Source organism: Lytechinus variegatus, chromosome 7 (assembly GCF_018143015.1).
Source record: "Lytechinus variegatus isolate NC3 chromosome 7, Lvar_3.0, whole genome shotgun sequence".
NCBI classification, from domain to species: Eukaryota; Metazoa; Echinodermata; class Echinoidea; order Temnopleuroida; family Toxopneustidae; genus Lytechinus; species Lytechinus variegatus.
The window spans coordinates 1,718,829-1,731,770 of NC_054746.1; the positions used below are offsets into that span (position 1 = coordinate 1,718,829).

General features: G+C 36.3%; 1 protein-coding gene across 1 annotated transcript in view; it reads left to right on the forward strand.

The window, feature by feature from the left end:
* Positions 1 to 6,183: 6,183 nt before the first annotated feature.
* The window catches only part of LOC121418180 (leucine-rich repeat-containing protein 74A-like), a 29,404-nt gene continuing 22,645 nt past the window's right edge, over positions 6,184 to 12,942 (forward strand). The window contains exon 1 of the mRNA XM_041611907.1: positions 6,184 to 6,813. Within this exon, the coding sequence (XP_041467841.1) occupies positions 6,760 to 6,813 (54 nt within the window). The 5' untranslated portion in view covers positions 6,184 to 6,759. The remainder of the gene's footprint in view (positions 6,814 to 12,942) is intronic.

The window sequence follows — 12,942 nt, forward strand, 5'->3', positions numbered from 1 at the left end:
GAGATGACAGTTTGAGAAAATTCTCTAAAATCTGTATTCTCAAAATTGTCTCATCTCTGTAGTGTAAGGACATCCCCTATTTTATCTCTGAAAATGCCCATTTTTTTTCTTTGCTAAAATTAAAATACATGACTGCTCTCCCAAATTTATTTTCTTTGAAACGATTTATCATCTCAAATGAAATCTTCAAAATTGCTGAAAAGACTAGCCTGGAGGTTCTTGGAGAGTGAAAATTAGTCATAGCTGGCCCGTAGGCTTACTCATGACCATCATGACCCTGGATAGTACCAACTGAACTTCTGTCAGTTCTGAATCTGATTCTGAGTGCACCGTAGAACTGATTTTTACTCTCCAGGAGCCTTCAGGCGTGCAGGCTAGAGTAAGATAGACCATGTAGATCTAAGAAAATCCAGCGACAGGGACAGGGGGAATCATAAATTTCGGAAGAACCGAGTGAAAAGGGGAACAAGTCAAGGGTCTAATCGTCTAACGTCAACGAGTACGTCTAGCCGTGTCACAGAGCTCGCGAAAGAACAACACATAAATGCACTTGTGGGGCTACACAAAACCATTTCCGCGAGAATTTTTTTCACTATCTCGACTCTCATGACCGTACCTAATATACATGCATTTATGACATAAATTCGGACATTAATTCACAAATCAATACATAAAAAGTGACAAAAAATATTGCTCATCAAACAAATATGTCAAATTACTCACAATTTTCTCGGAGCTCGGTCCAGCATGTATTTTTTCCACCACTTTCACGTCCATTAAATTTTGCTGCAAAATTATCGTCCAGCGGTTGTTGTCTGCACAAAGATATACCCAAATGCTGCGCTGTGATTGGCCAATTACGCCTAGAATCCACGGATTCTGTGGAGTCCACTGTTTCAGACCACCCCAAACAGTTGACTCGAAATCGTGACGTAATAGACTTGGTTGAATCCGTGGATTCGGTCGAGTCCACCTTTGTGAATCACAAAAGCGAATCCGTGGACTGTGGACTCAACAAAATCCGTGGATTAATCCATGGATTTTGCAGAATCCACCTTTGTGAATTCGGGCCTTAATGTCTCGTTGATTTTAATTACACATTCGTGTACCTGCGCCGGCATTGTCCCGATTGTCGGCGGCGATCGAAAATGCATGGTGAATGTCAAAGAGAGAATGGAAACAATAGTAGGGGGATCGATGAAGGTGCTGATCGCTTGCCTTTGTGGTGGAGCGTGTGGTTTAAACTGTGGTGAAATCGTTCGGGATGCCTTAATGGTGTCGGGGAAACATCATCACAACTTCATGGTTCACTGTACTGCAAAGATGACTTTATATGCTCTGATTAAATCGCTTTGAATGAGCTTTTTCGATGCGGCAAAAAAAGTGAAAGTTTTGATTGCCGTTAATTACATTATTTGTTTTCCTTCAAAACGTCTTTTGGGTTATTGAGGATCATGACGATGAAGTTTGATCGGATTTTATGAAAGTTTCAAGGAAGGTCAATGACTGCTTTGGAGTGGACTAATTATTCATAGAGGTGATCGACTTCGAAATCATGGATAAGCTGGAATCTCGTACCAACCGTCTGAACGCGATGACTCGCTCGGAGATCATGCCCGCCAGCATGCTCCGAGCCAGCAGCGTCAGCGAACTCCAAACCATGCGAACGAACGAAGCCGCCGGCAAACGCCTCGCGATCGACATCGAGTCGCTGTCCCGCCAGGAAACCAGGAAGATCGAAGGCGTGGTCGCGGAGCAGAAGCGGGCGGTGCGCGACATCAAAGGAGTGCGAGCGAGGAAGACGAGTAGCGTCGAGGAGTGGTTCGAGATGTACCGACGTCGCACGGAGAGAGAAAAGGAGACAGAGAGGCGGAAGATCAAGGATCAGATGGGCTTGTTGAGAAGGAGGACCTTAGAGGCTTGGAAACATACCGGGCCTCCACCGGGATACCCACCACGGTGCTTCGACGAAGAGAGGCGAGGTTATTTAATATCGCAATCGTCAAGTTCGTTTTTACCGTCGTCGTTGCCGGGACAAAGCCGACCGACCACAGGCGGTCTTTCGTACCAGCCGATGAGAAGACCTTACAGTACGAACACAGCACGATCTTTGTACGATGATGACGACGAACCTGTGCATCACACACCGTCCTCAAGGTTTCCTCACATTTAGTCATGGCAACGGCACGAATCAAACTTGTATACTGTTATGCAGTTATAGTTCACAAGTGTAAATATGCTCAGCTAAAAATAATATTCTTCGATGAAAACTAGACATTAAGTTGAATTCCTCTTCCATTAGCTGGTTATTTTTCCCATCTGTTTGGGAAACGTCATGCAACCATGGCAATTTATGCCTGTCTGGACTCCTGTCCATAAATTATTTTGTTTGGTGCTGATGCTACGAAAATGGTATTTTGTTAATTAATGTAATATATGCGTATTGTTTGGTGTTGAGCATCATGTATAGAAGTGATACGGAATTGGTATTATTTATAGATTGAAAATACCATAAATAATCATGTAGCTTCGATGTTGATCATCATGGCAAAATACGTTTATTCCATAACAGAAAATGTAACGATTTTTTAAATTGTTTGTAAATTCCTGTAAAATGATTCATTTCTATTTATTGTTGATCATGTCGAAATGCGTTTAAGAAATTGGTGCAAAATTGTTATTAATGTAACCTATGTAATACATATATTTAGTTGATCATCGCGTCAAAATACGTCTATTGTACATAATAGAAAATGATACGAAATTGATATTTGAAAAAAATTAGTGTAACAAAATTTGCATAATGCATTTGATGTTGATCATGATGTCAAAATACATTTTTTGGCCTACCTATATAGTATTTGAGTATATAATTTTGATCGTCATAATGAAGATACGACAGACGACGTTGATAAAAGATTACGGCCAAATCGTTTACTGCATTTTACCATGATTTTTACCTTTATTGTGGCAACGAGCATAGGCGGTGGAAACGGGGGGGGGGGGGGGGAGACGGGGGGACGTGTCCCCCCTTAATTTGAGGGGGGGGACGATCCCCCCAAAATTTGTAGTTAATAACCTTCTTTTTTTGCTTGTCATTTTTTTTCCTGCGTCCCCCCTAAAATTATTGGTTGATAACCGATTTTTTGCTTGCTTGTCAAAAAAATTTGGTGGCCCCCCTAAAATTCTTGGCTTCCGCCGCCAATGGCAAAGATTAGTTACTTCAAGAAGAAAAATATGATCATTTTAGGATCTACTTAATTGGGGGCTTAAAATTTAAAATTGTGTAAACGCTTACCACCCACCCTAACCCCTTCAGTCATCCTATCCCGCATGTACAATTCCGATTTCTCAAGAAAAGGTGTATAATTTAGGGGCTCGGTTGGGGGGACCCAAAATCATTTAAATGGGGGCCTAGAAAAAAAATTATCACCATGATTATCTGCTTGTCAATGAAGGCCAAAGGGCCTCAAGATGAATAAAGAAGCAATTGATTTGGTACCCAACCCATCCTAATTTATTTATCTTAATTGAAAATATCAAAGAAAAAACGCCATGAATACGGGAAGACTTGCCTGGTGAAACGCAATGAAATATATTTATATCTGCTTATTAAATTTGATTATTACCGTTAAATTGTGGTATTAACTGAAACAATATTGGATATCTGTTAATCATTGATTAACAGATCTCACTTGACACGTGAAATTTTGTTATTTTTGGTTTGGTATATTGTGTTACACGGATATTTAAAAACGCATAATTATCATACTAGAAATCTAGAATGTAACTTAGGACTGAAAAATCTATATGTCTAACTATTATCACAAAGCCAAACGATGAATACTTCATCAAAATCTGATTTAGAGAGAAAAAAGTTATTGAATTAAGTTTTGGTAATATTTCTTGAGAATAATTTGCACTTTGTCATGAATATTCATTAGGTGGGCTGATTATGCATGACCCCGCGATATTTTCATTCATGTGTATGATTATATCTCCATTGTTATACAATAAGGAGCAGTAATGATTATTTACATAGATCAGTGTAGTCTATACAAAATTAAATTCTTGGAGGAGAAAATTTGAATAAATAGTATTTAATATAATAAAATACAAAGGAATGAGTGGGGTATGACATAATTACCTTGCATGCCGTAGTCATGAAGACCATGCATTGAACAAGCTGTTTCAATGAATCAATGCAAAACTTTAAGCAATAGCTTTGTTAGTACTTATTCGATTTTTGATGAAATTTTCAGTGTTTTGTTTGTTTGATTTTACTTAAGTGTTCAAATTGTATTCTTTCAGCTTGGAGTACCCCTTTTATGTTCATCAGTTTGGTTATTAGAATGTACAATTCAAGTTTTAAGTGTTTCATTTTATATGTAAATAATGTTTTCACTGATATATTAATCGTCCTGTTGTCGGGCCGAGGTATGCCTAGAGGGTACACCCGTCATCCGTTCGATGAGCGAAGGTTTGAATTAAAATATGGAGATCAATAAGGCAATTTATTCTGCAAAGCAGTGAGCCCTCTTTGGCTCGGTGTAGTAAATTCATCATTGAACGTGAAGTGAACACTGATCTCTCCCCTAGGGGAGAGATCAGTGGAAGTGAAGGAAACGGACTTTAATTCATATTTTAGTTTAATTTAAAAATACCGTCACTCTTCAAAATATTTGTTATTTAATTTGATAAAATGAGTGCTGTCTACAAAGTGTCCATTCCTCAATATGGTTGGAGCTGGAAGGTGTATTCTTCCAGAGTTCCAGCAAAATTAGTCCATAATTATAAAAGTAACGAAGAAGAAATTATCTTGAATTTGGTTTTTATGAATACCGGTACTATATAGTCGTAGATTGTAAGATCTACAATTTCTGTCTCGTAGATCAAAATATGCACGGAATAATGCCATGTTTGAAGTCGATTTATCGTCGCACGAAACAACTTCTCCTAATGGATGAACAGCAGTTTTCACTGTCATTGTATTCAAATAGTTAAAGTTAACCATTTCTAATTTTGTCTGGCATTTACAAAAGGATGAATGTCGAGATAAATTATGTAGGAAGGAGACATATTGTCAAATTCAAAGTGAATAATGCTATTGTGTATTGGTATTAAATGATCTTTAATTACTTGAATAAATCAACTCAATATAATGATGAAACCTTGTTTCGTTCTATCTTAGTTCGCGTGTGTGTGTGTGTCTTTTTTATTTACTTTCTTATAATCAAAATTTGATAGTTATTTTCTTTTGGAAATTAGGAAATAACACGATATCAAACGGAATGAAAACTTAGCAAGTTGACGAGTTTAGAACTATTATAGTAGTAAAATAAGACCTCAATACACATTCTTACTAAAATCTGATGAAGAAAAGTAACTTTACAATCAAAACAAATCTGAATGATTCTGAAAGTGCAACATTGAAACTAATATTTTTCGTTTTAGGTACACGGGAGAGAGTGGGGGCTGATAAGTTTAAGTGAGAAACATGAAACTTTATATCCACACCAGTAATGGTATGATGAATGATATCCTTGTGGTTTTATCAAAAGAATAGCCTAACCCTTTTATTGGCTTTACACTTTAACGGTATAATATTATAGAAATTATAAAAATGAAGAAAAATATGATATAAATGGAACTGAATCTTGAAAATGAATGTGAGAGCCGGGGATAGCGGGTTTAAGAATATGAATATATGAATTGAGGGGGTTATTACGATGGCCATGGATGGTGCTTAAAGAGAAGTGAGGTGGGATGAAGGAAGATCATTTTCGAAAGAAAGATGAAGAGAAATAAAAAGAAAGTGAGTGAGAGAAGAGAAGAGAAAAACGGGAGAGAGAGCGGAAGTGAAACGGTGGAGGGGTGCCGAAAGTGAATCGGAAAAGAGAGAGAGATTCGGAAAGAGGAAGTTAATTAAAACGCAACTAGGCCTAAATACAAATGTTTTAACAAGAATTTGAACAGATGGACAAAACGTTGGTATTTCTGGAAATAGTTTCTCAAAGAATAAGCCCCTCCCCCCCCCTTCCAAGAAAAAAGAGGAAAAGAACCAAAGGTAATGTTCGGCATGCAAATCCGAAAACATGCTCAGAGAAAAAACCACTAGTTTCAGCATGGCGTCGATGGTTGCTAGGGGTTACGCACCACTGCGCACCCCGCAAAGCCACTCTGCCGGTCGAATTTCACAAGCTCGCATCTCCAGCTTTCACGTGTTAGGAGAGAGAGATCGAGAGCCCAACGATCGAGAATCAGCCTTGTGAAATTTATCTATCGTCTTGAAAAACTACGGGACCTCAATAATTGGACAAACTGGATCTTCCATCTTTTCATCAAACGGGACCAGTTGGATATCTTGCATGGTTTCCGTTTGGTATGAAAAAAATAACTGTCTGCCAACTACTTTTTAGGATGGAGTCATCCCCTGACGCACATTGATGAAACTATTGAATGATCAATAGCTTGGTGGGGTGACAAAAGAATACTTAACACGCTTCAGCGAAGCTTCCCCCAATCACCCATTCTAAAGTTTGTCTTTCATTGAAAAGAGACTCTTCGAAACTGGTGTTGTTTACAACAATCAAACTCGCAAACGTGCGTGTGTCGGGAGAGGGAGAAGGGGAATGATCTGTGTTCGAAGCGCACATTTTTTTTGCTGATGAAGTTTCGAGATTTTTAACTTTGGAGAACTGCAGGAGCTACTAGGATAGATCTTCAAAAGGAGGGGACAACAACTCCAGGAGCTTGAAGATGGAGGGCCCCGAACACGAAGCGGGAGGCGATTTGCGGAATGAGATAACACAGGTAAGAAAAGATCACCGTTGAAATGTTTTAAGGGTCCTTTCTGAAACTGTCTTGTCCTACCTTGGTGATTAACAATACACCACCCGTCCCAGGAACGGTTGTTTGTTCATTCCGATTTGTCGTGTTTGCTAAGCCCTTCTTATCCGGGCAAAGAACGCCCTGAAAGGGTATTTAGTATCTCACTTGTGTATCTTTCGACTGTTAGATTCTACTGGAGTTTATTTGTGTGAGACGGTAATTCAAACAGTTTGAATTTAAAACGCACATTCGACTTCAGGTAGAATGTTGTTACACAGATACAGCTTCAAGAATCCTATCAACAAGTTTTTGTTGAACAATTTGTTGAAATTAATATTATTAAGTATTATCATATAACTTATTAGGCTGAAAATTTGATTGGTATTATAAGGAGGGTGATCAATTCTGCTCGACTAACAGGATCGAACAATATTTTCAACTCTAACTCTTCAAATTTTTAACTCTAATGCGAAGTTATACTAGTATTAAGCTAGTGTTTATCTTTGAAATCCCGGTTTGAAAAATGCATCATAAATATTACAGAATTCGACTTGTTGGTCAAAATCAGAATTCATGCAGATTGTACGTCATTCGAATAACAACAGATCATCTGCACGAAAAAAGAACATTTCCACACTTCTAACCACATTCACCACCCCTCCCCAAACAAGGAGAATAACAATTGCTGTCAAATTTTGCACAAAGAATGACCACATCTTACCACTGGGGTGACAGACTGTTACACTATTCTCTCATTCTTCACATCTTCCTCTATGTCCTCCTTCATGTCCTCCTTTCACTTTCTTCCATCGTTGACGTGGGCAAGAACATCATAATGATTAAGGTTCAAGATCACAATGGGTGCTCGATCGGACCCATACTCATATTGACCTTACACGTCGCAATCGTGACCTGACCTGACCTATATTTGAATACCATCCATCAGTATTAAACTTGGGGATTTATCTGTTTTATGATTATGGTTGACGGTTTCTTGAGCTGTTAACTGATATCTTCAAATTTTGGGAAAGCAGATTGTTTCCCTTATGATTTTTTTGTAATATATTTTATTTACAATCATCAAAGTACATTTCATTATAAATCATTTAAATTTAAAATGCATCAACTGCATATAACATAATTTATGCCGTTTGGAGACGTACCAATGAAATGAAAAAAGGGGAGTGGCCAACTGAAAAACAAAGCTTGTAAGATTTAGACCCCCTAATTGACCGATAAAGACTCGATATGGCTAAGTTTTAACATGAAAAGAAAATACTGTCTGTTTTGTATTCAATGATTTTCATTTCTCATTAACTTTGTTTTTTTTTGTAATAAAGAAAGTAGCAATTATTACATGTATTATTTTCTTGAACAAGTTGCGAGCAAATCAAAAACAAAGAATTACATTAATTTTTTACACAATATTTTGATACGTTTAAGAACTAAACTGATAACATATACTGTATAATTTGGATTTATTAACCTTTTACTTATCTTTTTTAATATAATTACTAAAATAGACATCGAAAGTGGCACACATTCATAATGCATTGACAGTATGAAGGTTTTTTGTCACAGAGAATAATGCTTAATTTGAGTATCAATAAGGTCGTGTCAATCAAATAAAACATCACCAATGAAGGTTGGCATTGATGCTCTGGTGTGAACAAGTTAATTAGAACTTAATGAAGATATCGTTACGTAGAATCATACAGTCTATTGTCATCTCTTATTAGTTTAGCATTGTCGTTTGATTGTCATTTTAATTCTCCCTCTCAGGGACGGTGAGGGGGGGGGGGGGGGCGGCAGGGAGGCAGGGGAGAACACACCCTATATGACTTTTAAATGAGTGAAATATAGGAAAAAAATTGAAAAAACGTAGGAGAAATTATGGGAGAAGATAGAAGAATGTAGACTACACCTACGCAATAAAAAAAAACATGGGTGAAATTACATTTCGATCGTGTCCATTGTGAAAATACCTCTCCGTCCCCTCATATTTACTACTCAGCATTTGATATATCTAACTATTTACATGTCTATCTATCTACACATCTATCAACATATCTATCTATGATCCTATCTAAATATCTTTCTATCTATGTAATATCAAATGTCTGTCTATCTGCATAATCTATCTTTCCACCTATATAATCTATCTATCTATCTATATCTATCTATCTACCTGTCTTTTTTTTATCTTTCATCACTTCATCTTGAACATAATTTACCCCACCACCACCACCACCCTCTTTCTCTCTTTCTCCTTCTTCGTCTATTGATCTTCCACTTCGTTAAAATGTGTATATTTACCCCATCATTCTCCTTTCCAAGTATTTGTCCATCTTCTGATGTGACCTTTTCTGCCTGTCCCTAAACTTGAATATATATTCCCCCTTAAAATTGCTGGTTTTTGTCGATGTGCTCATGTACACCAAAATTCTAACATTCAAGACATTATTTTTAAAAGAAAAGGCATCTACGACCTTTGACAGTCTTCAAGTCTACGTCTTGACACATTGTAATGTTTTCTTTTTTAATTACCTCGTTACCAAGGCAAACTAGACGCAAATCACGAAAGTGCATTCGTCCATTGTTAACATGGTTAATGTAAGTGACAAGAGAGAAGCTTTCAAAAAAATAATGTGCATATATGGAGAGGAGAATGAGAAAGAGATACACACAGCATTTGCAGCACAACAGACATTGATAAAGAGTAAGATGAAAAGAGAGAGGAGGCGTCAGTGGGGGAGGGGTGGAAGTGGAGTGAGGAAAATAATTATATTCCATCACAATCACTAAGAAAAAGGTCGTGATACACACATAATAGTACATCACAAACGAAAAACTCGAAACTAATTGATCGACAAATCTGTAAGATATTGATTTTTACGAAAGAAAATGTGTGACAAAATCTCGCAATGTAAAACTGAGAAATAAAATCAATAAAGAATTTCTTTTTCTTTGCGAGAGGAAGACGACATTCTCCATTCCTCCAGTCTATAAATACGATTGCCTTAACGAAGCCTGATATTTGATCGCCATGGGAACTTCGGAAATTATTATTTTTTGCGGTTTTCCCTAGTCATTAAACTTGCCTGCTAATCCATAATTTGGTAATTTTACTATTATCATTACTATTATTCACCTTATTAGTTCCCCCCCTAAAATATCTTGCTCTAATGTAGCATGATGCCCGACGGCGATGGTGACTAGCAATTTGGTTAATTGATTTTCAGAGCTTTTTAATATAGCTTTTAACATCGTATGAGTCCAACCATGGATGCTATTAGTTTATGGGATCCATGTACAAAATCATAATAAAAGTGCATGGATCTGTCGTCTGAAGGTCGTCTATCCAGAAATGGTAATTAGTGGTAATTCTCTGTATTATATTCATGCATGCATTTGAACTGAATTTGAAATTGCTTGTGAATGTATTCTTCCAATTTGCCATTTTTTAAAGATATTGATCAAGGATTTTCTTTTTGTTCTTCTTTATTAAAAAAAGATTAAGATTGGAACTTTAAATCAAGAATTGAAACATTAAAAAATGTTTCATCACCAAATTACAAGAAGTTAGAGATGATAATTATTTTACAAATCATATAGACTGATAAACAACTAAACACAAAGTATAAAACCGTCGTTCCTCGTAGTTTATTTCTCGTTACATTATTTACTGCATAAAAACATTTTATCGAAAATAAATCCCATAGCTGTATATGATTGGCAAATCAAGAGACACTGTAAATATGAAATTATTCCAAGAATTTGAGGTAATCTATACAAATAACCGTACATAGACATGCTTTGCTTCTCAAAGCGAAATGGAGGTATACGTATACCACAGATGCCGACCGTTATTGAATGTCAATCAGATGATAAATTAGAATGCAATAACCAAACGGCTGAACCAAATGTTTTCTTACAAGACAAAACATGTTAACAAAAGTTTTCGCTCACTTTCAATCGGGAATTAAACACTGAATCTACATCAGAACACATCTCATTTTTCGTTAGGGTTGGCAACTCTGCGTATAAATGTTTTTTATTTGTTTTACTTAAAATGTATAAGCAAGAACAAACAAACAAACACAAAACACAAAAGGACAATTAGCATTACTTAATACTGTATGGTTCAGTCAAGTTGGTCATTATTGTCAAATCTGTAAGAAATGGAACATTGTATAACATTGTATAATTCAAACAATAAAAATCAAAAGAAAAGGTGAGTGAGGGACATCATCGACCGGTTTCATTTCCATGTCACTGAGTTGTGTATATCACGGTTTTGTGAAAAATAAGCATAACTTTAAAATGCCATAACTTTCTTATTTTGCATCCAATTTTGATGAAATTTTCAGTGTTATGCTAGTAGTTTGATTTTCTCTATATTCAAATCAACATTATTCTGGGATGGGCTTGACATTTAAGTTCTTTCGTCAAATATTTCCTCACCTTCCACGACTTCTATTCTCCAAAATAAAAAGTATTTTACGATCCTACATTAATTACCATACCCAATTATAGTGCATTTATGTTTATGGATTGATAAATCCAATCTCTTTCAGCCAATATACATTATGCGAAAGCTGCTTAATGATTTTCCTTTTCATATTGATATTTTACATTTTCAATATTTTAAAGTGCATTGTAACCTTACTTACTATAGAAATCAATCAAAGAGATTACATCATGCCTCCTCGTATAATAAATATATCCAAGAACTTGCGATATTTATGATTAACTACATTTTCATTTATAATTTCATATGGTATACAGTGCTCTTTTTTTTTTAGTCATCTCATCTGGCTATATCAATAGTAGTTTGTCACGTGTTTCTCTCCAACATCAATCCGTTGATTATTTTTTACAATCACAAAATGAACCATTGTCATTTTAATGTTATTCTATACTCCGTTGATCATGTCTTTGTCATGATAATGTATCCTGAGTAGAATTTACGAAATGACTTGTTGCAATAGGTATACAGATGGGGGGGGGGCTTAAATAGTGTTACCGTCGCAACTCATGACTAATAATAATACGGTATTTATATTGCGCACATATCCACCTTGTTAGGTGCTCAAGGCGCTCCTATATTACCCGGCTAAGCTAGGCGTTCATAGCGCACACAGCTTTTTAAGGAATTACTTCCTACCGGTACCCATTTACCTCACCTGGGTTGAGTGCAGCACATTGTGGATCAGTTTCTTGCTGAAGGAAATTACGCCATGGCTGGGATTCGAAACCACGACCCTCTGTTTCAAAGTCCGAAGACTAATCCACTGGGCCACAACGTTCCACATATTTGTGAAATAATGACGATAATGACGAAATATAATAACAGTAATGATAATAAGCAATAATCATATATAATACTAATGATGATAATAATAATAATAATGATAAAAATGGGGAAAATGATAATGATAATAATATAAGAATACCAATAGCAATGATGACAATGATAAAAAGATAAAATAACTAAGATGATGATAATGTAGAAGGGGAAGATGTGAATGATGATGAAGAAGAAGAAAAAAAAGAAGAAGCAGCAGCAGCAGCAGAAGAAGAAGAAGCAGAAAAAGGAGGAGGAGGAGGAGAAGATTCGGGAGATAAGTGTTTAAGTCCGTTATAACAGATCAGGCATACAGTTGGCGTCACTTATGGAAAAGGTCGAAGACCTGAGAGGATACCTGAATAAATACTGAGAAATTTCAACGAAGATGATATTACAATGTCTATATTGGTCAATATCAATCGGGTCAAACATTCAGAGAAAAATACCCCTATGAATATAGAGAAAGGCATTTCACCATTAGATTTATCGATTATCCGCGCTGACACAAATGAAATAAAATTGTTTCATTACCTCAAAATACCCTTGAAAGTGGTTCGATGACTCCTTTACTTTAAGTATATGGTATTTTCCTGGCAGCCATGTGCATTATGACATCAATCCATTGTTCTATCGTGGAGTCCATAATGGAGTCGTTAATCTCTTCTTTCTCATGAATATCGATTAGATCGATAGCTATAGTGATCAACGATAACATATCGTCTGCATATATTTTTAGTTTTCTTTTTACCACAAGTTCTAAC